Source organism: Lonchura striata, chromosome 18 (genome assembly GCF_046129695.1).
Source record: "Lonchura striata isolate bLonStr1 chromosome 18, bLonStr1.mat, whole genome shotgun sequence".
NCBI lineage: Eukaryota > Metazoa > Chordata > Aves > Passeriformes > Estrildidae > Lonchura > Lonchura striata.
This window is the reverse complement of record NC_134620.1, coordinates 4,273,387-4,298,696: the sequence shown is the minus strand read 5'-3', so window position 1 is coordinate 4,298,696 and position 25,310 is coordinate 4,273,387. Positions and strand designations below refer to the sequence as shown.

The 25,310-nt window shown below is 44.3% G+C and overlaps 1 protein-coding gene across 1 annotated transcript; it reads left to right on the top strand.

Moving 5' to 3' along the window:
• The first annotated feature begins 277 nt into the window (after nucleotides 1-277).
• SLC5A1 (solute carrier family 5 member 1) lies at nucleotides 278-24,801 on the top strand. Its single transcript, XM_021549882.3, has 15 exons — nucleotides 278-287; nucleotides 2,453-2,524; nucleotides 9,753-9,857; nucleotides 11,897-11,956; nucleotides 12,297-12,401; nucleotides 16,662-16,767; nucleotides 16,982-17,062; nucleotides 17,401-17,621; nucleotides 18,550-18,685; nucleotides 19,416-19,523; nucleotides 20,430-20,580; nucleotides 21,111-21,279; nucleotides 22,332-22,547; nucleotides 22,840-22,942; nucleotides 23,733-24,801. Exons 2-15 carry the CDS (start codon nucleotides 2,456-2,458, stop codon nucleotides 23,954-23,956), a joined length of 1,854 nt encoding a protein of 617 aa, XP_021405557.1. The 5' UTR covers nucleotides 278-287; nucleotides 2,453-2,455; the 3' UTR covers nucleotides 23,957-24,801.
• Nucleotides 24,802-25,310: the final 509 nt, after the last annotated feature.

Genomic DNA, 25,310 nt, shown 5'->3' with positions numbered 1-25,310 from the left:
AATGTGGGCACTAATTTACATTAGAGGGGATGGTGACCCGGGGAAGCATCCCTTTGGGTGGATGAATGGAACAGTGGGGAAGGTGGAGCGATGGGGTTTGTGGGGGATGGAGCCGAGAGATGCGATCGGTAAAGATCAGCCAGGGCCCCTCTCAGAACAGGCTGGAGCTGAGGGGCGGCGTTTGGCCCGGAGCAGCGGGGCTGCAGGGAGCTGTGGTGCGGTGAGGCGATGCCTGGGAAGCGCTGGGGAGGAGGGGACGGCGGTGGGGTGGCGGCGTGGCAGCACCGGTAACGCGGGGACAGGGACGGGACAGGGACGGGACAGGGACAGGGACAGGGACTGGGACAGGGACAGGGACAGGGACAGGGAAAGGGACAGGGACAGGACAGGAGCGGGACAGGGACGGGGACAGGAACAGGGACGGGACAGGGACGGGACAGGGACAGGGACAGGGCAGGGACAGGGACAGGGACAGGGACAGGGACGGGACAGGGACGGGGACGGGGACAGGGAAAGGGACAGGGACAGGGACAGGGACAGGGACTGGGACGGGGACGGGACAGGGACTGGGACTAGGACAGGGACAGGGACAGGGACGGGACAGGGACGGGACAGGGACAGGGACAGGGACGGCAGAGCCGCCTCGGCCGAGGCTGCGGGTGCCGTTTGAGGGCAGCGCTCCGGGGCTGTTTCTGGGCTCCGCGGTGCAGAGACATCGTAGCCGAGAGCAGGACCAGCCCCGGGGCAGCAGGCACTGCAGGCACTGCAGGCACTGCAGGCGCTGCTGGTGCTGTCGGTGCTGTCAGCGCTGCAGTCACTGCAGGCGCTGCAGGTGCTGCCGATGCTGCAGTCACTGCAGGCGCTGCAGGTGCTGCAGTCACTGCAGGCGCTGCAGTCACTGCAGGCGCTGCAGTCACTGCAGTCACTGCAGTCACTGCAGGCGCTGCAGTCACTGCAGGCGCTGCCGATGCTGCAGTCACTGCAGTCACTGCAGTCACTGCAGGCGCTGTCGGCGCTGGCAGCGCCTCCGCTCGGGCCCCAGTGCCTCGTTGCCCCTGGCCTGGCCTGGCAGCGCTGCGAGGGGAGCCCGGAGCCCCGGGAAGCGAAGCCCCGGGAGCCCGGGGAGAAAAGCAGCTCCCAGCGCCGGGACCTCGGAGCTGAAGCGTTTGAGAGAATGGGCCGATGCCCTGAGCTGCAATGGGGGGAACCGGGGAACGGCGCTGAATTCGGGTTTCCCTGGGGCAAGCCCTCCTGGTCACCTGAACGCCTGACCAGTAACAAGCAGAGAGCAGGAGCTGCCCTTCAGGAATTCTCTGCTTTCCAGGAGCATCCCAGGAACATTTCACAGTGCAGAAAAGTCAGCTGCAGAACAAACATCCTTTTCTAACAGTCTGGCGATATTTTGAGGGGCACCACCAATTTACAGTTTGCACAAAGTGGACACAACCTTTTCTTTGCCTCTTCAGCACAGGAGTAGAGGCCAAAATATAGCTAAAAATCTGAAGCCCCAGTCCACCAGAACACCTTGCTGGCAGGAGGGAGCTGGGTCTTACCGGCTGTTGCTGTGGTTGAACTTCATGTTAAAGGTCTCTGACAATAAGGGGCTGATCTCTGGCTTCTCAGCCATTGTGCGCTGAGTTAATTCCTGGAGCTTTTTCTTTCCAGACATGAAGACACCGGTATTGGACAAATACTTACTCAGTTACAGTACACACAGTTACTGTGTGTAGTTAAATGTAAAGCCATCATATTTACTTCCTTTCTTCTGCATTGGAAGAAAATATATGGATAATTTTCCCAGGTCTTCTTCCTTTATTTACCTGTTCAAAGTCCATCAGAGATGACAATGGAAATTCAGTAAATAATGGCTCAAGGTCATTAATAAAAATTGGAAGAAACTTCCCTCTAAAGCCCATCCCTTGACAAAGACAACATGAGTGTGTAAAAAGGAAATTTTAGGTGTTTTCTTCTTTTGGAACTCCAGAGGGAATCAGGTACAATGCCCATATCACAACAAGAAAACAGATACCTGTAGGGGCAGGATAGTATTGAATAAAAAAAGCTGCACACTTTCTGATAATAAACTTGCATCTAATAGTCTATTTTGATGCCTGAAAGCAAAGTCTTTTCACCCCAGCAAAAAATTCATGTGAGCTTTTACTTGAGTGATTTTTTTCTTGGTTAAATTTAATTATATCTAGTGTTTCACACTATAATGAAAGGTGAAGGAATGAAATTTGAATGGTTAATGTAGACCTAGATAAAAGATTCATTGTTCCATTGTATTATTTTCTTCATCGTAAGGTTGTTCTTTTTAGCCACCCTTTCTTTCACTTTACCCTGCCTATGTGTTTTGTTATCCCTTCATTCTAGCTGTTTGTTCTCAGCCTGTCTATAGCTTGCCTAGTACACTTGAAATATGATTAAAGCTTTCTTTTTCCCTTTTTTCCAGGCTATGTACTCCACCAACCGAGGCACGGTGGGCGGGTTTTTCCTGGCTGGACGGAGCATGGTTTGGTGGCCGGTGAGTGCTGTGTGCTGGGAGGAAAGCCAGGCTGTGCCTCTGCAGCCTGGCTCTGTCCAGCCCTTCCACCAAGAGCCCTGGGACACTGCTGAGGCTGTGGTGGCTTTCTTGTGTGGCTTTCTTGTGTGGCTTTCTTGTGTGGCTGCAAATCCCAACTCATTCTGCAGCCGTGGGGTCACAGGGCAGGTGCACAAACAGAGCCATGGGATGGGCAGGGAAGAGTGTTGGGGGAAGTTGTCTGAGCTGTCTTGATTATGTGATCAACTTTGAATATAAATACACTTGTAATGTCAGTACAGACAAATCCAGTGCTTTGCCTTTCATCCCACTTTAAAACTTTTCAACATTTGGACTCCATTCTTTTAATTGCATTTAAAGAAGCTGGCTCACTTTAAGGTTGTCACAGACAGGAATTAATTTACTGAAATTTCCCCCTTTATTGCTTTATTGTTTCTACTTTTGGTAACAAGTTCTGATCTGTATAAGGAGAAAAAAGTCCTGGAAATGTTCTGATATGTTATTGGTAAAATATATTTTAAATGTATTTAAAGATTAGCTGTGGCTTACCTTGATTGTCTTCTGTGGATCTTTATTGTCTTCCAAGGTCGAGAACAGGAGCCAAAGCTACAAAGTGTTTTTAGCCATCCATTCCATCAGGCTGTTTGGCAGAAATGATGTTAGAAACAATTATCTATTTCTTCCTGATCATACAGTCTCTTTAATATGAAAAGCAGACAACTTAGACAAACCTGCATTTTCTATATTACTGGAATACAGAAGATGGAATAATGTAAAGCATGGTTGAATGGAATTCCTCAACACTTCTGATCTTGCATTCAGTCTCAGAAAATGTTTCTGCACTTCATTAAGGTTTGGGAGTCAAGACTCCACACACATTGATTCAGTTACAGGACCAGAAGACTGAGAGTAAATATTGGTTCCCTAAAGATTTAGGAATTTTCTTGAAGTAGGCTGCAGAAACACCTTTCAGTCCTGTGCTTCAGAGAGCTCTCTGCCTTTAGAAGGCATTGGGACAGCCTCTTTAAGGACATGAAAGGATTAAAGGCCAATGATAGTAAAAGATTTCTTCATCTGATGTAGTAGAGCTAAGAAAATTCAGGTTCCTTTGGAAGATTGAAGAAAGAGAGATTCTAAGTTATTTTAAGATGAAATCAAACAGATTACTCTATTTAACTGTCACTTGAATCAGGGGCTGGTTTTAACCTTGTGCCATTCTGTCTGCCTGTCAAGGGGATATGAACATCCTTTTGTGCAGATATAAATGGAGATGGAGGCAGCAAGGCAACAAAGACTCACCACAGGAAAGTTCTGTCTTGCTCCAGTGGCACTGAGAACCACTGGAGCAAGACAGTGATGATGATGATCCCCCTGAGACTTGGGGGAGAGGATCTGACCCCGAGTCCTCTGCCAACACAAACCCAACAGACCCAGCAAGCTTCCCTCCTCCAGGGGAAGCCAACAGGGATCACCCCACAGTTCCTGCCAGGATCCCCTCCCTCCTTCCCAGGCCCTGTGAGCTCAGCATGGACAAAGTGCTAATCCTCAGTGCAGTCCTAGATCTCCTCTTCAATCCTTCCCTTTGGAATGCCAGGAGTGGCTTCCCATGCCATAAAAATGAACCCTTCTTGCTATTCTTCCTCGTATCACTCAAAATAAACAAACAGCAAGCACTCCAAAACCACAAACTAAATACCATGTCAGCAGCACCACCCTGGAAAGTTTGCCTTGGATAAAAAGAGATTCCAAAACACCAATTCCCACAGCTTAGCAGGTAGATGGGATGTCCATCACCCAGGGCAAACTGGGCTGAAATGGTGAGGAAATCAATGAAAGTATAGAAAGTTTAATCAGAGATGTGAACTCAGCTCTGCATCTGCTAAAGCTGTGTGTGATGTTTTACTTTGTGCTTTGACTTCTCTTTTGTGCCAAGTCAGGGATAAGCTGGAATAGTCCTGGGTAGCCTCAGTGCATTTCCACAGACAGGGTGGGGGCAGTTGTTTCGCAAGTGGACCCTTGTTTGTCAGATTTCTCCCCTGCATTTCAGGATAATGACCCTTGTCATGTAATTGCTTTCTGGAACAGAACAAAATGAAGAAAAAAAATCCTTCCAAAAACTTGGTATAAACTGAATTCCCCTAAACTAATTGTATTTTTCAGTTGTTGTCTGTATTCTATGCTCTGCAGGGCACCCACGAGTGGCTTTTCTGATACCCTAGAGGGAAGGAGGCTCAATAGCAGTGTGTTGGGATCTCTTACTGACAAGCTGGGAAAGGGTTTCTCTTCACTTAAACCATATAATATCTTGGTAGACTAGAGGAGACCCTGGTAACGAAGGGTTAGAGATTATTCCTACTTTTAATATGGATTTTGAATATTTGTCAGTCACTGGCAAACTGATTGTGATTAGATTTCTCAATGTATAAAGTAGGACTAAGACACATCCTGGGCCAAATCTGTCCTGCTTTGGTTCTGATTGTTCTGCCCCAGCAGAATCCAGGAAAGTTGTTCATCATTTTGCAGAACCAAGCCCAGAGACAGTTTTCTGGCTGAGGTGGGAGCTCACTTCACTGGAATTACTGTCCTTGTGCAGTGGCTGAGTAATCTCAGTAGTTCCATGGTTAATTAGGGATAAAGGGATATAAGAACATTCTCAGAGATCACCTGAAACTGAAATCTGTTGTTGTTAGTCATAATGTAAGAAATGCTTATGAAATGCTGTGCCCTTTACATCGTCTTCTTGTAGAAACTGAGAGAAGAATCTTCAAGAAACTGTTTTTGGTCTCTTGGGCTTTGAGGGAAATATCTTCAGAAAAGACTCATGGCTCTTTAAATCCTCATATTCAGCTCTGCTTTTTCCAAAAAGACACAGAGAAGTTCAAGGCAAGTGACAGCTCTTTAGCAATGGGCCTTGCCAACTTCAGCTTCCTTTGCCAGATGAAGGAGTTGGGTTCAGCCAAATGCTTCCTGCCATTGTAGGACATGAAGTATCTGCTCCTGCACAACAATCAGCTTTGGTAGCAGCCACTCTCACAGGATTAACAGCCCTTCATGCACAATTAAAAAACCTCAAACTTTTGAAGCTTTCCTGCTTTTGAATTTTCTTCTTCAGGTTCTGCAGTTTTGCAGACAGAGCTGTCTGCACAAAATTATGGGTTACCTTCTACACCTCAGTTCCTGAGGCATGAATGGTAATAGGACAAAGAGTATCTGCTGGGCATGTGGAGGCCAGCTCTGTTAAAAAGATTTACTGAACATTAGTGCAGGGTCAAGGGCACTCTGAAGAGAAATGTAACTCAGCTTGTTTCTGATCATGTACATTTAGATCTTTGTCAGACAGATAAGAATTAGGGGCAAAAATTCCAATAGATTCTTACTTCAGCTGTGCACAGCTTATCTTTGTGGCCATCAGAACTGATCACTGGCGTGATTTCTCTGATCTCTGCGGCCAGTTAAGTTTTACATTGCCTCAGATTCTGCCCACTTGCTGAATCTGACACTGCTATGAGGAACCAGGAACAACAATTCTGCTGTGAATAAGATTTTAATTTCCTTTACTTAGGTAAAGTAGAAAAATGAAGTAATCAAAGCAAAGCTCTGATAGAAAAGTGAAATCAGTGAAATGGATTTCTACAGAATCCATGAGACTTTCCAGCTGGCTGGGAGGTGTTTCTGTCTCAGAGTATGAAGTGGGGAGTACAAAACAGCTTGTGAGCCTGAGCTGTTGCAGGTTTGTTGGAGCACAGACATTTTGGTGATTATTGAACATCAATCCCTCCTGCTTAGTACACTGGGAATTGTAAATATGTGGCTTAATTGGGTAATAATGCAATTCACAGAACTTTCAGATTAATTGGGAAAGAAGAATAAAAGCCCACACTTCCTTCTTTGGGTCTCAAGGCTTTGGGCCTTGGAAGTGTGGCATTGCATTGTACTGATTTTTCCAAAGTGACTAAGGGTGATCCCCAAAAACTCAGGTAGGAAAAGTAATGCCTTTGCATCAGAGTAAAGTCAGATTTCAGGGTAGAGCTGTTAGTTAAAGAAAAGCATGAACAGTCTCAAGGAGCAGGAATGAGAAATGTGTCAGGGAAGAGGGATTTGAGAAGCAGCTTCTGCAGGAGTGACCCTGTGTGGGGAGAGGATCCCCTGCTGTTCTGAGGATCAGTGGGGAAAGGTTTGGTACTGAGCTGGTGCCTTCAGGAGGGTGGGCACCGGGGCAGGGGGATGTGCTGGCAGGTCCTGGCAGGGAGAGGAGGCACAGGCTCTGCATTCTGCACGCTGCCACTGGCCTGCAGAGTGCATCCACCCAGCTGGGAATGGCCAGGGCTGGGATTTCACTGCATCCTCCACCTAATGACAAGAGCAAGGTGAAAGAGTTAATGGATAACAGGAAAAACCACAGTGGTCATCATCTGTTTCAGGGTGGTGCTACTTCTGCTGAACAGAATGCTCTTGTTAAGGCCTGACCTCTTAAAATATATTTAAAAAGTTAATGTTCCACGTTTGCCTCAGGTTAGTTCAGGATTTTCATCCTCTTTCCCTCTTAGCAGCTTTTGTCCCTTTCAACCAACTTTATTCACCTTTCCTCCTAGATTTGTCTTTAAAGTCAGTTCACTCACACATTCACTGGGAATAGTTCCAGAAGATTTTTTCCCTCTGCCATTCCCAGTTCAGCACAGAGTTTTTAAGTTGTTCAGCAGCATCTACCAATGGCAATTCAAGAATTCCAGTAATCAGCCTCTCCAGTACAAAATCCCACAGCAGTAAGTTCTTCAGCAAGGCAGCTCGGGCCCAGAGCCCATCTACCTTCTTTCCTCATCCTTAAAATATGACAGATGGGAAATTTCTCTTTCCCCTCTGGCATCAGCAGTCAATGGTGTGTGAGGGTATTTGGTCAGCACTCTTCTTGCTGTGACTGTGCTGCAGATTTAAGGGTAATCTGCATTTTTCTGGCTATGAAGACATGTTCTCCCTTCCCAGGTATATGACATAACTGAAACCTATTTTTAAAATTGCATCCATTATTAGTATATATTGATCTTAAAGTTCTGCTGCAATGGATGTTCCCTAATTCAGAGAAAAAAAGTATAGGATGTGAATGTGGGATTTGCATTCACATTGTTTTGTTCTCCTGCTGGTCCTGAATACGTTGGTAGTTTTGCATTGGTTTGGTTTGGTTCTGTATTTTTCTTTCAACACAATGTTATTTTAGATAAATTTGAGGACACAGCATCAGCAGCATTGCCTGCAGTATGTCCTGGGGTTTCAGGCACTGAGCCAAAGCTTGTGCCTGTCAGTTCTCAAAGTTCTTCTTTAGCTGCTTTTGTTACTTGGATCTGCCTTTAAGCTTTTGAAACAGGAGAGGGAACACATTAAACAAAATCAGAGATTAATGTTGTTAATATTTTCTGGTGATTGCATTTCTAGTAACCTAGATTTAAGTTTAATTATTTATCTCCAAGGAAAGCATTGGTCAAAAGTGCTAATGCTTGGTATAAGTGGCACTGTTTGCTTCACTATCATTTCTGGAAAACTGTTGCTGTCACAAAGAGGTTAGAAGAAACAGAGGTCTTTTGTTTGCCAATGTTTGCTGCAAAACTTATCAGTCCTGTAGAAATGTCATATGATCAATTGGTTAGAGTTCTGTAGGGCACAACTGGCTTTTAGAAATGTGTAAAAAAAAGAATCCCAAATCCAGAACCAAGTGAACTTAGAAACAGAAATTTGCTGTCACAGCAAAAGAACAGTTTGTCTGCAGAAAAAGACTTGAAGAAATCAGGAGATCAGACTGGGAAAGAGAAGAACAGTAAGCCTGGAAGAGAAAGAGTGGAGCCCTCTGAATTTTATTTGTGTGTTGCAAATAAAAATAGGGGAGAAGAATCTATTTGTTATGAGAGATCAGGATTGTGGGTTGAAGAGCGTGGTTGCTATTTCTGGCTATGCCATAGCTCTGAAGAATAAATCTGCTTTGCAGAGGTGGAATTCTATGATGAAATCCTTCATCCTCCCAAAACTCAGGTGACCATCCCTGTGCTCCCAGAAATATTGATTGAATATTTGCTGCCATTCAAATCAGTTGGACTCAATGATCCTTGTGGGCCCCTTCCAGCTCAGGAGATTCCATGATTCAAATGAGAGCATTAGAAGACATCAGCAGGAATTCCCTTGCCTGCTTTCTATGTGGTTTTCTTTTTAATCCTAGTTGTTGTTGTTGCTGTTGCTTTAGTTTTCAGAGGATGTAAGAAAAAATAGAAAATAATAAAAAACTGTTCACTTCATTTTTCCATTTCAGAACTTTTCCAGCTTCCTTGTCTTTTGCCCGCAATACTCAATCCAATCCAACCTCTTTTTTATGCCTGACTTCTCACCCTGCATTATTCAGTACCTGATCCAGTAAATTATCCCTGGGTATTTCTGCAGCCTTTTAATGTGTTCATTTTGAGGAAATGAAGCTCATTCCTTTTCATCTTTTCTATTGTCTAAGATACTTGATTAAGAATTAGATCTTTGTGAATGGCTCCTGCCTGTCTGTAAACCAAGAGGAACCTTTCATTTTTTTAATCTCTCCCTGTTCACCAATTCCCATGTTCTCCCTACTGTTCTTTTTGTATGATCAATGCAATATTTGGGGGTCTTAAAGATCCAGCACTCCTTAATTCTAATTCCTTGGTTTACTATTACTTCTTTCTTCCAGAGGCATTTTCTCTGCTATGCAGCTTTCAGAATTTTATTCAGTAAGCAAATACCTGTTGGCTAAAAGTGAACCAAGTCCAGCTGGCACATTTGGATGCACAGGCTGTGCAACGTGGAACAGGGAGTGCAGGTTTGACAAGTGGGGATACCCCTGTCATTCTCTCCTTGAACAAGGAAAATCACAGTCTTCTTCCCTGATTGCCTGGATATCATCCCAATGCCAGTTTGGCAAGTTTTGCAAACATTTTAAAATCTATATTGGTGTAATATATTTTTTGACTCAACTGGAAGATATTTTATTCAACATCCTCTTCACTATTTTAGATGTGATGGCTGGAGGCTCTGGTTTCAGTGGGAGCAGTAAGTGGGAGTCCTGAAAGCTGTCAAGGAAGTTGAGTGTCAGTCATTCTCATCACCACCACCACAGATAGGCATGAGTGCAATGTGCCAAATGAAGGGGAATTTTTAGCAATTGCCACAAACATAAGAGCCAGTTTTTGTTTTTTCCTCTTTGCAGATTGGTGCTTCTCTGTTTGCCAGCAACATTGGCAGTGGGCACTTTGTGGGAATAGCAGGAACAGCAGCAGCTGGAGGAATTGCCATCGGAGGATATGAGTGGAATGTAAGTGGCAAATATGTCAGGGAAATACTTGTGACATCTGGATTATCTGCAGAGCTTAATCAAAATAACATTGCCTAATAATTTAGGACTGTCAAAGTTTTTGCCTGGCAACACTTGTTTTCTGCACAGACCAGTAAGAGCCAATGTAATCCAGTATTTAACCTGTCTAAGCCACTGGAAAAGGTGACACTTTTCGGTCGAGGTTTTTTAGAGAGCATTTGAACCAAATAAATTGGTGGATTTTCTTCTCTATGCATGTCTTTTTATTACTTTTGAAGTATTTGTGAACAACATTTTCAGACTGCAGGATGCTGGGTAGAATTTATTAGGTAATCCATGGTAATTTTTGCAGCATTTTGCTATGTAGAAATTATTGAAGGGGCTTTGATTTCTTCATAGGCTGTAAGGAATTCTGAACATCCTTCACAAGCATCTGCATTCCGAAAATATTTTCTTCTTTACCTTCTCCTTCCTGGAATTATGCTCTTGTTTTCCTTATGGTTCCAGTACAGGGTAGAGATATCTGGAATATATCGTTTTTATATAAACGAGCTTCCCGGAGTACCAGGGTCAGTATAAACTGCAGCAGCCCAGAGGCTCCCGTGAAGGACTGCAGCCCATTTCCTTGTGTTGTCAGGCTCTGTGGGTGCGGCTGACAATGTCCTTGTTGTGACAACGACACAATTCACCTAATTCACCTCCCTAATTCACCCTCGGGGAGGGAATTAGCCATGACACAAAGGGTTGAATGAGCCTCCACAGGTCGGTACTTCCCACTGACTTCTGAGCAGCGAAAGGATCCTCCCACCCTGGGGGATTTGGCTTGTGTTCCTTAGCAAATACATGGTTGTTGCAAATAATCAAGTACTGGTATGATATAAATGTTTAAGGAAAAGGACAAAGCTTAAAATGAATACGAGATATGTGGTTTATCTGTCAGCTCTCTCCTGTTGATTATATTCAGGCCGATGACAGACCTGATTCTCCTTCTTTTTACAGCAGAACAAAGCAAATCAAAACAGAACACAAATCTCTAGGCCCCATATCCTTCTGCAAACATCTCTAACACTTTCTGTCCTGCGAGATTCCTGCTGGACCGGTATCAGTACACGGTGTACAGCAGTGGTTGGTTGGGAAGCAGCAATGATGTCTATGGGTGTTTGAGCAGAGACACTGCAGAGCTCATGACTTACAGTGGCACAGTTAACACACATAACAGAAGTAATGAAAGTAATACCAAAGTTGACTGTTGTCATCCCTATGTGTCCCTGTTCCATTCAAATTATTTCTATTTTGTATCAGAACAACAGCAGAAGCTGACCCAGTATTTCTCCTCCATCTTACAGTTTTGACCTAGGGGCAGAACTTAAATGATACAGTTTAAAAGCTCTAAGCTCTGTGGACAAAATAAATACAGAGTGCAGCTCTGAGGGCAGCAATTTGTTTTATATTTGTTGGTTTAAGTATGTACAACTCGATATTGGACAGCATTCCAGTCATTTCAGTCAGAAAACTTGGCATTGCTATAAGTAAGATCAGTAGTTCACAAAATACACATGGACACACAAAAATACTATTAAATTTCAATATGAAAATACAAAATATTTTACAAATTGCATGTGGTGCATTCTGTACAGTCTTTGAAATTGTTGTAAAGTATTCAACCATCCTGGGCTTGCTCTGAAGAGAGCTGGGACAGTCTGGTGCCACTGGTGCAGCTGTAATTCAATATTAGAGGGCAATCCTGTGCGAAGAAATCAGCTGGTTTTGTAGAAAATACATGATCATGTGTGCTTTGGGACAGCTAGCATGAAACCCAGGCTGCATTATACCTGATAAAGTTTTTAGCCAAGATTCCATCCCCAGATTTTCAACTGGGAATCAAAGGACAGAGCAGAAGCTCCTCCCCCCACACCCCTGCAGTACCCAGGTTTTTGTGATTTCAGTGATCTCTAGCTGCTGTTGGCTCTGATAAATGGTCTTTGGGAGCAGTGTCTAGAGGCAGGAGGCTAATTCAGCTGATCTTGTCTTGGCTGCAGGCTCTGATATTTGTGGTGGTTCTAGGATGGATCTTTGTACCCATCTACATCAAAGCTGGGGTAAGTCAAACCACTGCGTTCCCTCTGTCTTTGCTGCTCGTGCTTACAGCTCAGGGCTGCAAACTCATTATGAATGGCACGAGATTCGAGTGTGCCAGACCAGCACTTTGGCATTTCTGTACTTGGAAAATGAGGATTCTCTGTTCTAAGACCTGTGCTGAGAAGTACTTGGTGCTCCTTCCTTGTTCTCCTTTGATTCCTGGAGCTGCTCTTCATTGAAACTGCAATTACAGTCTCTTAATTTTGTGCTCCACTCTCATAGTATCTAAATACCAAAAAATCTTCCTCTAATTTGATTTTACCTGTTCCCCATTATCTAAAACCTCCTCTGCCTCCACAGGTGGTGACAATGCCAGAATACCTGAGGAAGCGTTTTGGTGGGAAACGGATCCAGGTCTACCTGTCAGTCCTTTCCCTGATCATATATGTTTTCACAAAGATCTCAGTAAGTAAAACTTCTACAGCAATTTCTTCCATTCTACATCGATCTAAAGAAAAGAAATGTCCTTTTACAATATTGCTCTCATAACTGGTCAAGCATTTCAGATTTGGAGCTCTTGGCTGAATTAACAACTGTAAAATTATGATTTTGTGTTTTCTTCAATCTGTCCAGTGAGACTCTGTGTTGCAATCCAAGGTTTTTTCTTCCTGGCAGTTTCTTTTGATGCTTATTGTGCTTTGTCCACTTTTTAAAGTTTTAGGGTTTACTTTTACATTTGGTCTCCTCTAGAAAGCATCAGAGTGGAGGAAAATTTGTAATGTATTATGGTCTGTTATCTTAGGGATCTGTGAAACCCAGAACAGGAATTATTGTCCCTAGATTTCATATTCATCTGTTTTAGTATCTCCTGGTGAACATGCCATCAGTAATATAGATGAGGGTAAAGAGCAAGGGGACTATGGATAAAAAAAGAATAACAAGAATTAGAAAATGGAAGAGTGGGGAAATGAAAATGAGGCAAATTGTAACAGCTGAGGTGAAAGGAGGGAAGAAGAGAGATTCTTTTAATGGGCAAGTGATTGGTGTAAACTTTAAGGTACTAAGAAGTTAATGTTTATTAAGTAAATGGATGTGTTTCTGTGGAGTAGTAAAAAGAGCTGGTATTTTCCACATGTCTTGAAAGTACCAAGCTTCTAAGGAAGTCCACAGTTCAGGCACACTTCAGTCTGTTGTTTTGCAGAAGTTGTCATGGCAGATTAGTCTTTGCCCTCTGAATGGGAGCTGAGTGATAATAGTGCAATTTAAGCTAAAAGATTGGCCTTTTGCTCTCATTCTCACATTATAACTGATCCTTAGAGAGGTTATAAATTAAACAGGTTAGTAGTGTGAGCTGGCCTCAGAGCTGGATTTCTGTATATTTCAAAAGGATTAGAGAGTTTGTTGTAGCTGTGCTCAACTATCAGAATCAGAACTCCTGGGTACAACACAAAGTTCTGGACCTTCCAGCAGCAGAGGAGCTCCTCCAGTCAGTGACTCACAGTCCTTTTCAGCAACACATGTTGGTGGTGAGCCTATCAAGGTGCTGTGTAGGTTCTGGATTTACTATCCAGCTTTGATTTCCAGCCTGTGTCATGCCTGAGGCTCTGATGATGGGATTTTTCACTGTTTCAGTTGGAGTGTCCCGTTTCCAGGAAAAACAGATTCTGCATATAAGCTTCCAGTGTAGCCATGAGGCTCAAACAGCCTCTCCATAGGCAAGGGATCCATACAGCAGCACCTGTTACAGGTGCAGGTTACCTGGGCCCCACTCTGCCACTGGCCCACCCCAGCTTCCCATCAGCCCCTTTATTCCAGGTGTTTGTGGGGAAGTGCCTTGGAGCTGGGTCTCTGTGCTGTGCAGGGGTAAAATATGGTGTTCAATTTCCTTAAGCATTTCTTTGGTTGCCCCTAACTGTCCTGAGCAGCTCTGGCAGTGTCTCTGTCTGTACAGCTGAGATTCCTGGAGTGTACAGACAGGTCTCTGCATTTCTGCCTCATGTGCTGCATTTGGATGGGCAGGATCTGCCCAGGACCGATTCACTTGCTCTGTTTGATTCAGATTAGGCAGAGCAGCCAATCCTTGGAGGTGTCAGGTGCTGTCAGAGGATCTCGGAGTAGGTTTTGCTATGGCCAGAGCAGGGAGGGAAGGGCTGTTCCCTGCTGGGCTGTAGGGAGCTGTGCTGAGGGGAGAGGCACAAGCACAGCCTCCCTCCCCACAGACACGTTGGATATCCAAATCCATCCACGTGTTGACAAGCCATTGTATTGTACTTTCTGCAGTGCTGCCTTTGCAAATACTCCTGTGTGATTTCTGGGGCTCTTTGAGATTTGATAGAGAAGGATGGGCTGCTGCCCTGCCCTGAGTGGGAGGTCACACCCACCAGCAATTCCCACCGCCTCTTACCCTTGGAGAAGAGTGGCATCTCTTGCTTCTGGGGTAGTTATTTCATGTGCTTCTTCTTTGCTGTGTTGAAATATTATGTAGTGTACTTAATATAATTATAGCAATACTTTCTAGGGAGCAGAATCACATATCATGTCGTGTGACTCCTGCTGTGTTTTCTGGCCCAGTGCCACCACCGTGTGAGGATCAGATTCCCTTTGCACACCGCTCCACTGTCCTTTCCATTTCTCTTTCCCTGCACATTTTCTGTTGGTTTTGTTGATTTCTTACCATGCTTTGGGGCTAATCAGCCACTTTACTGACAAGGACATGCTGCAAAGGAGTTAATCCTTGGGATCAGGATACATATGATTTTTGAGCCCAAAGGATTTGTGTCATACAGAAATTTCTGCTCACACAGGGACCTCACCTGTACCTGCTCCGTAAGTGTGCAGCACATTGTGAACACTGCCATAGCAGCTTGCAGAGGCTTTTTAGCCACTGTGTTGATGATCTTGCTCATTATGCCAAAGGAAATGTCTAGTAAAAATAAAGTATTGATGGATAGTAATAGGCTAAGTTACGACAAGACAGAATTAAGGTCTGAATGTTTTTGAAGAAATCAGAAATCATAAACTGGAACTTCTGAATCTGTTAGAGCATTTTTCTCTCTGTTTGTTGTGCATAATTTCAGTAGGAAATCTATGGGCATAGACTTCCCAGGGGAAAGAGGAAGAGAAGAATGACCTTCTCCTAGGAGTGATAGTGCAGGGGCTGAGTAGGTGCTCCTGCTCTGGCACCTACAGGATATGTCCAGCTGGCACTTTCCTGGCCAGGTGTTGCTTTGTGATCCCTGCCTTTGCAGAGGTAGCCTGTAGTGTAAAGGGGAGAGACTCTAATAAGAGATTAGCTGAAGATTGTCTATAAAAGACTATGAATGAAACAGGGAAATATTGGAAGGCAATAATCTTACTGGGGAGGAGAAGCAGTGAAACTGGAAGAAACGCAGCAATTTGAAGAAGTTGATACATTTCCCAGAATGCTCAATAATTAACTATACATTTCTTTGTGGGAATCATTTTAGGCCCATCAATATTTAATGATAAACTAAAGCCAAGAACAATAAAAGGAAGGTCAGGAACACAGACTGATTAGTGGCGTGAAAAGATAAGAAACAAATTGCCATAGAGAGATGTGGGGCAGAGGATGTGGTCTGACAGCCACTGGGGTAAGAGCTAAAGCCCTGGCTCCCAGGGCCAGAGCAAAGCCTCTAAGGAATGTGCTCCAAGGCAGGGTTTGGGAGTGGGACCCCTCTGTCACTCGCAGAGCAGGCGCTGCCCTGCATCTCCGTTCAGCGTCTCGGGAATGAAGATGGTTTTTCTCTCGGCTTCTCCCAGGCTGCAGCACGCCCTGTGGGGGTGGTGTGTGCCCGGGCTGGGCTGTCATCCCGGCTCTGGCCGGCCCCGGAGCCCCCAGGGCTTGGGCAGAGTTTTGTGTCTTTACTTCAGCTCCTGAAGCCCACGGGGACCCGCTGGCAGCTGAGGATGGCAGTCCCTGTGCAGAGCCCTCCACGGGCGGTGTGCATGCAGGGGGAGGAGGGAGCCCGTGAGCTGCATGCTCAGGAGCAGCCTCTAATGAAAGCATAATTTACTGTAAGGCATCACAAGTGCAGCAGGGCAAGTTATTCTGATTGCAAACTTGTATAAATAACATTGATGTCAATTATCTCTAAATCGGGAACTGATTTAATGGGATTAACGTCCCAATGTTACTCTGAAACCTGAACAATTGCTTCCTTATGCAAGAGCTAAAGGTTTCCTCTCTTAGCCAACTGCTGTCAGTTCTTCTGACAGGAACTTAAAAATTATGTTTGTCTTTAATGCAAATGCACCGTTTGTCCTGAGCCAGCAAGACGAGCTACACCACATGTGAGCAGTAAAGGGAAAGAGATTTGTGGGGTGACACTGAATGAATTCTGCCATGTCTTGGAGGTGTCACACAGCCCAGCCCTTCACACAGCAGCAAAGGGAACTCAGTTTTATTTGTTTTGAATCTGTCTCTTAGTGCCTAAGTACTGAACAGTGAGGAAACTGTCTAGAAAAAACAACTCTGTTAAAAAAGGCCTGGAAATTCTCTAAGAAGTGTTACACCTCTGGTACTAAGAACTCCACAGTTCTGAGGGGACACTGGCAGGTGCACAGAAATGGCTTCTATTTTCTTTTTGATTTGTGTGTGCAGTACTACAAGGGGCAGAGTTGTGTATTTCAGTGCCCTCATCATGGAACTATAATAGGTCACCATGAACCTAAACATTGCTGAACCTACCATTTTTTCTTTTCTAGGCTGACATCTTCTCTGGAGCTGTATTTATCCAGCTGGCCATAGGGCTGAATCTTTATTTGGCCATAATTATCCTGCTTTCTATTACTGCTCTTTACACCATCACAGGTGAGTTTGCAGAGTAGTCTGATAAATCAGATGTTGAGGGAGCCAGAAGAAAGAGAAGTGGAGAAAAAGGGAGAAAAGAAAACCTGAAAGGGGGGTTATTTATAGTGGTCCTTGAAAAACAGAGGTGGTGGGAAAAGGGAAAAAAAGAAAAAAGCATTTCCACTGAGACATTTGCCCAGGGCTAACTTATTTGTTCTGACTTCTCCGCCATTAGGTGGCCTTGCAGCTGTGATTTACACAGATACCTTACAAACATTCATCATGGTATTGGGATCCTTTATTCTCATGGGATTTGGTAAGTAAATCGGATGAGTTAAACGGGAATGTTCAGCCACAAATCTTGCAGTGGCTACAGGAATGAATCCTGCAGTGTGAAACTGTTACTTTGACCAGGAGGTTTTGGCTCCTGTATGTATTTATCAGGGAAGAAAACGGGCATGTTGCCAAAAGTCAGGCAGCTTTAGTCACTGAGTCACTCTGTCTCCCAAGCACAAGTGAATGTGTAAGGTAATAAACAGCATCCCATGACAGGATTTTTATGACCACATTAAGGAAGCTTTTCTCCTCACACTCTCAAGCTGTGAGATTTCAGTAATAAATCCTTTATTGCTACTTTTACTTTCTGTGTTGCAGCATTTGCTGAAGTAGGAGGGTATGAGGCTTTCATGCAGAAGTACATGGCAGCCATTCCATCCAACGTCTCCTACGGGGGCACGGCGGTGGATCCCGCGTGCTACACGCCCCGCAGGGACGCCTTCCACATCTTCCGAGACGCCAGCAGCGGGGACCTGCCCTGGCCAGGCCTCGTCTTCGGCCTCAGCATCCTTGCCATGTGGTACTGGTGCACAGATCAGGTAATGTGGGAGCCCAGCACCTTGCAAAGGCCAAACACAGAGCTCCGTGCTCCACTCTGATCTTCCCCTCTAATGCAAAGCTGGCCCACAGAACTGGCTGTTATTTCAAGACTGGTCAGTGACTTTTCAGTTCCTGGTCTCGAGGCATCTCTCACATGTAAGAAAATGGAATGGGTGTTCTTTCACATCTTCCTGCACACTTGTGCCCAGCAGATCTGTGTCTGCCTCCTTTCTCATTTTTTATGTGTGACCATGTGTGAAAACAGAGAGGTTGGGCTGTGAACACTTACTTAGGAAGCCATGGAACAAATGACCCTTGTTAGATGGGTCTAGATACCATTCCCTTTTCAGTAAGACAAGTTTGTTTCCTGTATATGCAGCTTTCATCTTTGCTTGCACAGTCCTGGGGGGATTCATTATATGTTGGATCTTTCATCTTGGAGACTCTTCCCCAGTCATCCTTCCTTCTCTCTAAAACCTACTGTCCAGTTTCCTCAAGAGATCACACTGACATGAGTAAAGAAAAATGTGCTCCTGCAACATGTGAATGTGCCTCTAACAAATGATCTCTCTGCATCCTGAATTGTGAGAAAGATCATCACGAATTCTCAACAAATTAACAAAATCCCCAATGTAACTGTATTTACTGCTCAGTTAAACATTCTATTCCTTTTTGGCTTTTTAGTCTGTCTGCTTTAAAAACTTCTTGTGAGAGAAGTCTTACCCTTCAAACATGCATTGGATAAGTAATATTTTCCTTTACTTATTTCAAACATATTATTTGATTTTCATGTAGTTTTCATTTTTCCTAGTGGCAGAAATGCTAAATAGGCTCTTGTGCTATCACAGAAGTTAAGAAGCACCTTGTATGTGGAACATGGCATGGTATGATCGTGGAAATGTTACAGCTGCCATGTGTCATTGACAGGTTATTGTGCAAAGATGTCTCTCTGGCAAGAACATGTCCCATGTGAAGGCTGGCTGTATCATGTGTGGGTACCTCAAACTCTTGCCCATGTTTATCATAGTGATGCCTGGAATGATCAGCCGGATTTTGTACACAGGTATGATATGGGTATGGAAAAGCAAAGTTCTTGCTGCCTGCTTTTCATTGCCAATCTCTTTGTTCCTTCCAAAATACCTGTTAGATTGTCATCTTCTCATCCAAATAGTCCAGGGACCTTCAGCTAGCTGCACTGTTAGAAGCCCCAGGCCTTCCTCTTTTCCCTGATCCCAGGTTTCTGCTAATACTATTGCTGTCTGTTTTAGGGGAAAGAAATTCCACAGTGTCCCTCCCTAGCTGTCTGTTTGTTACAGCCCCACTCTGACTGAATGAGTGGAAAATGCTGTCAATTGGAGGGACAGGGCCATCAGTCACAGACTGCAGGGTCTGGGCCATGGGCAGTCCCAAGGGCAGCACGGGGAAATGCCACTTTCCCATCTCCCTGACCAGCAGAGAGTCTGGCTGTGCTTGGCAGCAGGCAGAGGAGAGAGGTTCAGGCTGCAGGGAGTAGGCTTGTGTTCCTCTGCTTGGTTTTCTACTTAGTCTCCTTATGTTGTTCAGCCCTGGTCTGACAAACGAGTGTAGATTTTCTTTTGACCTGCAGCACTTGTCAGTATTCTTTTAGAGAGGAAGAGAAGAATCACCTTCCTCCCTGCCAGCAAACCAAGGATGAAGTCAAACGTGTCAATCTGGTGGCTCAACACAGAGATCCATTCTAGAAGCTCTGTTAATTTGGGAGCAATCTGTTGTTTACATGACCTTGTCTCAGTGTCTCATTATCCTCTCCTCAGATGTGGTGGCTTGTGTTGTGCCTGAAGTCTGTCAGCACTACTGTGGCACTGCAGTGGGCTGTACAAACATTGCTTATCCAAAAATGGTAGTGGAGCTTATGCCAAATGGTAAGACGCTGTCTGTATTTGTTGTTTCTTTGTTTTAGGAAAGCCAGACTGCAAAAACAAGTGATAGAAGGAGTCCAAGACCCGTGTTTAGTTCCAAAATTCTTGCTAGAATTATGTACTATTAACCAAAGGGGCTGTCTGTATTAGCTGTAGGTGCAGAATTGCTCCACACTGAGAGTCAGCTCTCAGCTGGTACATACTGCCTGCTGAAATGGTAAATGAGCTCCCTTTTTGTGAAGGTAAAATATAACCTGCTTGGCCAATGATTTATGAAAGACTCTCTGCCAGGATCTCTGAGCTGGTGGCCTATTCCTCCTGCCAACCCCAAAGAGATAGGTGCTGGCTCATGAGGCAAAAAAGCCAGGTTTTTATTACAGAGACCATGGCACTTCCCTGATAGCTTTGGTACTTTCCCATCCTTTGATAACTGCTGTTAAAATCCTGCAGTACTTCCTCATGCTCTGTGACCAGACCAAGCCACCTGGAAAAGTGTCTTACTCTGGTTGCCAGACAGTAAAAGAAAGTAGGCATTTTTTGGCAAATACCTGGTTCACAAATATACAACAAGCAAGTGAGCACTCTCCTGCAAACAAAATGAATTATTTTTATAACTGTTGGGAAAAGCTACTTAATATTGTTTTCTTTTTATTCCAGCATTTAATCAGGCAGAATTCACTAAAGAAGTACCTAACTGCTAAAAGCTCAATGTTTTCCCTGGCACCGCTGTAGCTTTTTGCAAGCTCTGCTTGCCCAGCAAGTGAGTGTCAGGCAGGATTTTATGTCAGGCACATAAATGTGCCAGACATGCTCAGAGCTGGCCGATGGAAAGGGTCAGACCAACAGCTGGTGCCAGGTGCTGAGGCCGTGCACAGAAAGCTCATCCCTGTTCCCACCTTTGTGTTCCAGGTCTGCGGGGTCTGATGCTGTCAGTCATGCTGGCCTCCCTTATGAGCTCCCTGACATCCATTTTTAACAGTGCCAGTACTTTGTTCACGATGGACATTTACACCAAAATTCGGACGCGGCCATCTGAGAAGGAGCTGATGCTGGCTGGCAGGTGAGCGCGGCCGAGCGCTCGGTGCTCCGGCCGCCTCCCCCCGGCGCCCGGCGCGGCCTCTGCCCGGCCCCGCCCGGTGCGCTCCCTTGGGAACAGCCCCGCTCCGCAAGGAGCGCACGGGCTGCACGGAGCAGCCGAGATCGTTGTCGCTGCTTCCCACCGCTCTTCGAAGGAAGATCTTTTAAATCACCTTCCTGGGCTCCGTGCTGCACCAGGCTGCAGCGTCAATGAGCTGGTTCTAGTTCATCTGCTATTGGTTTGTCTCTGGACATAACAACCACAGGAGAAAGTAATTTTTGTATGTTTTGATTGCATATTTAACCATGCGCTGATGGGTATTTGACATACACAATACCCAACTTGGCTTTCTTTTGTTTGTGCAGTGCTAATTTGCCATTATAATTGATTTCACTAGTTGAAATACAAAATGAACATGTAAATTATTGATTAATTGATGTTCTTTTTTCTTTCTGATAGAGTATAGATACTTCTAAGCAGATGGCTAATTGAATATCTGGCTATGTTTACAGGGCATTTATGTTACTCTTAATTGGCATCAGCATTGCTTGGGTTCCCGTGGTGCAGTCAGCTCAGAGTGGGCAGCTCTTTGATTATATTCAGTCTGTTACCAGCTACCTGGGACCTCCCATTGCTGCTGTTTTCCTGCTTGGTATCTTCTGCAAGCGTGTCAATGAGCAGGTAAATGCAAATTAAGGAACAGGTATGCCATGTGTTCCTTTAGGAATTGGGGGAACTGGGTTTATTTTTGTTATGAGCAACTTCTTCCTGTTTATTTTAATCCCAGTATAGCCCAGGGGTTTTGTGTCTCCATACCCCAAAGCCTGAGGTTTCAGAGATGAGTTGGATAAAGTTCTTTCTTAGTCTGATAGATAAACAGTCAGCTAGGAATTCACAGATACCTTTGAAGCTTAGGTTACCTATCACTTTGCCAAGAAGTGTGCTAAAAGGATAATCTATAGACACATATTTGAAAGTTTTCATTTAGTATATTGGTCACCAAGCTCCTTTACCAAACAAACCACCTCTTACTCTCAAACTACCTATCCTGTCCGGTTGGGTTTTAAATATCCCCAAGACTGGAACTTCCACAGTGTCTCTAGGCAACCTGTTCCAATGATCAAGCACCTTTACAGTAAAACAAAAAAAATTATGTTTAAACAGAATTTCCCATATTTCAGTTTTGCCCACACATACCTGTGTGTCTGTTATACTTTGGGCTGTGGTACTGTACACCAGGCACCCACCAAGGCTGCTGAGAATTAAGTAATTACTCAGGGCCATTAGCAGGTAAACCAGACACACATTTCAGGAAAGATGACACAACATTCTAGCTAGTTCCATCGTGCCAGAGCTGTCAGGGATTAAGACCTCAAAGGTAAAAAGGTGTAAGACCAGCCCCTGGGGTGTGCAATCCATGGCTGAAACCTGTCCTGTAGAAGGGGACAGTTGTGTGGAGCCAGATGGACTGTGAGAAATGGTCTGGACGGGGTGTCCTGAGGTGTGCCTGACATCTCAGAGCTGTTCATTGCCCCTTTCAGTTGTGCTCATACACTGAGCTGTAAATAAGGTCACTGAAAGCATCTGAGTTAAAACCCACACACCAAAGCCATTGTAACACATCCATGTTACTACATCCATGTTTCCTCCAGCAACTGTTTGAGACCTTACAGTTTATTTCCATGCTTGAAATTACTAATTTTGGTCCCTTCTTGTCACACCCTTGTCTGCAGGGTGCCTTCTGGGGCCTGATCATTGGGCTGCTAGCTGGACTCGGCAGGATGATTGCAGAGTTTGCCTATGGAACTGGCAGCTGTGTGGCCCCTTCCAACTGCCCCTTCATCATCTGTGGCATTCACTACCTTTACTTTGCACTGATCCTCTTTGGGGTTTCTGCCATCGTCATCCTGGCAGTCTCCTTCATGACCAAGCCCATTCCTGATGTACATGTGAGTATTACTGCACTCCTGCTCCTCAAGAAATGGAACACAATGAAACCACCAGATCGTACTTGGTGTGTAACTTCCAACACTTCAGCCACCCCAGCATACAGCTCTTGTAAGAAAGCAAAGGAAATAGTCTTCATTTACCTGTCACAGATCTTCAGTGACTCCTAACAGCCTGGGACGTCCCAGACATTTGGGATGCTGTGGTCTTACAGCCAGCTCAGGTGCTGGCCAGGCTGGTTGGTCTCTGTGTAGTCAGCCCATGATCAATTTAAGTCCTTTTGTTCTGTGGCAGCTTTACCGCTTGTGCTGGTCCTTGCGGCACAGCAAAGAAGAACGGATTGATCTTGATGCAGATGAGGAGCAGGACAGAGCTGATGAAAAAGATAATGAATCAGGTAACTGTTGAATACCTAGAGATTCTGTCATATATTTGAGTATCCCTGTTTCATTCCTGAAGAAACATTAACATGCTTGATAGTTGAAGAGATCCTCCCTCTCCCCAGCAACAAACCCTCAGCCGCCACAGATTTAAATGGCTCATGAGTTGCCTTTTCCAATCTCTCAAGCTCAGTGTAAATCAGAAGTGAAGTGGGTTTGAAGGGAGAAAATCTTATGCTCTTGCTATCTTGGTGGCAGCTCTAGGAGTAAACCAATGGCAGTGCTCTGGGTCAGAGGCACTGTGCATTGGCAGAACTGTGACTCCAGCACTGGGAGGGAATTCACCTGCAAATAGTGGGCTGTGGTCAGGATTGAAGGAACCATGAAAACAAATTGCAAACCCACCTGCTCTCTTTACTGGGTTTCTGGTTCTGCTCTCAAGTTCCTTTTCATCAGTATTCTCAAATTAATTTATTTGTCTTTCAGTTCAGAGTGTAGAAAATATTGAAAAAATGGAGTTTAAGCTTTGAAGCACTTTGCTTCCCCAATACCTGGCCAAGTCTCTGGGCTGCAAAAGGCCCGAGTGCTTTCTGCAGAAGGCTCTCTTGGAACATGTAGAAAATCCCTCTTTTCCCAGATGAGCTGTGAAAACGCAATATTAACCTAATTCTTGTGCTGTTTTGTACTAAGATGCCCCCAACTGAATTATGACCATAAATCAGAACAGGAATGTTCTCGGTCCCAGAGATCAAGTGTGTGCCATGATCTGTACTCACCTTTCCTGACCAGATTGTTTATTCCTTCCAGTTAATGAAGAAAACCAGGAGGAGCCAGGATGCTGTAGGAAAGCTTACAACTGGTTCTGTGGCTTGGACCAACAGAAGGGCCCCAAACTGAGCAAGGAGGAAGAAGAAGCACTGAAGAAGAAACTAACAGACACCAGTGAAGTGCCACTGTGGAGAAACGTTGTGAATATCAATGGCATCATCCTCTTGACTGTGGCTGTGTTCTGCCATGCCTACTTTGCATAACCCCCTGATCACAGTCCTGGAATTGTACTGCATTGTTCAAGCACAAATGATGGTTTGTACATTTACACAATTAGATACACATTGTATTTTCATCATCTACATTTGTAAAACATCAGAGTGATTTACTCACTGATTTTGTGATCGTAATTTCAACAATTTAAAGATGAAGGCCACTGGGATTTCAAGAGAATTTCTATTTAGACATTGAACCAATCCGGGGCTAACTGAGGTTCAGAATTTCCATCCAATATTCTCTCTGCTCATGATACATTTCATATTTTAGGTTCAGAACAAGTCTGCATGAGCCATATTTTGTATCAGGTTTTGTGAACTATCTTTTAGGGTTCACGATACTATTGATTTTCACCCCTTCCTCTGATCATTCAATTTTCCTTTTCCTTTGGCTATGATAGTCTGATTGAAAAAAACTCACAACCACTGAGGGACTGTTACAAACTCAAATTAAAACATTGCTATTGTCCCTCCAAACATGGGATATCTTAAGTAAAGGATTTATTCATAAATCAATATATTTGATACTACATATAACTTTCCATTATCAGTTTTCCCCCCTTTTTCTCATTTTCCACTGGGTTGTGTTTCTCAGTTTTCAGTGGAACACTAACCTCTGAATTGATCACATTTTGAAACTGAGGAACATCCATCCTGATGATCCTAAGAAGAATTTTGCTTACAGCAGATTATCTGTTTAAGGTTAACTTCCAAAGGTCCTCCTCTCTTGATATTTTAATATATCCCTTTACTTGAATGTGAAGCTTTTTATACAAAATACATGTATTATATATACACAAGCAATACATTATGTATATGCACTATGTATATTATATATATTTAAAATATGTATTTATGTGTGTGTATATATATTTATTTCTTACTGATCAATTCCCACCCTGGTGTGTCAAGGACCTCTTTACTGTGGGCTTGAGTCAATGCACTGTCTCTGTCTCTGGACTGTGCTGCAAACCAGCCCATGGTGAAACATCCACAGTAGTGGAATGCTGGGCTGCATTTTGCAGATACTCTGTACTGCTTTTCTGCAAAGCTATAAATCTTTCCTCTGAAGATTTCATTGAGAAATAGGATTCCTGCTGCATGGCAGCATGAGTTAGCAGTTCAGGAAGGAGAATAGTCACAGCTGTGGGATATCAGCTAAACCAGGCTCATTGTCTCCACTTGATAAGTTTGGTACCAGCTGGGGACACAGGAAAAGACAGATTTAACACTTCAAAGCAAAAAGCAATAGATCTTTTCATCTCATTCAGCTTCCTGGGGAATCGTGTAGAAAGAAGATGCTGGTTGCTCAGTCAGGCAGTGCCACGATTCCCTGTTTCTT

Excerpts from the sequence above, each read along its gene's own strand:
- SLC5A1 (XM_021549882.3), top strand. The coding sequence starts at position 2,456 with ATGTACTCCACCAACCGAGGCACGGTGGGCGGGTTTTTCCTGGCTGGA. Across the intron at positions 11,957-12,296 it reads CCATCTACATCAAAGCTGGG|GTGGTGACAATGCCAGAATA; the intron begins GTAAGTCAAACC and ends CTGCCTCCACAG. Across the intron at positions 12,402-16,661 it reads ATGTTTTCACAAAGATCTCA|GCTGACATCTTCTCTGGAGC; the intron begins GTAAGTAAAACT and ends TTTCTTTTCTAG.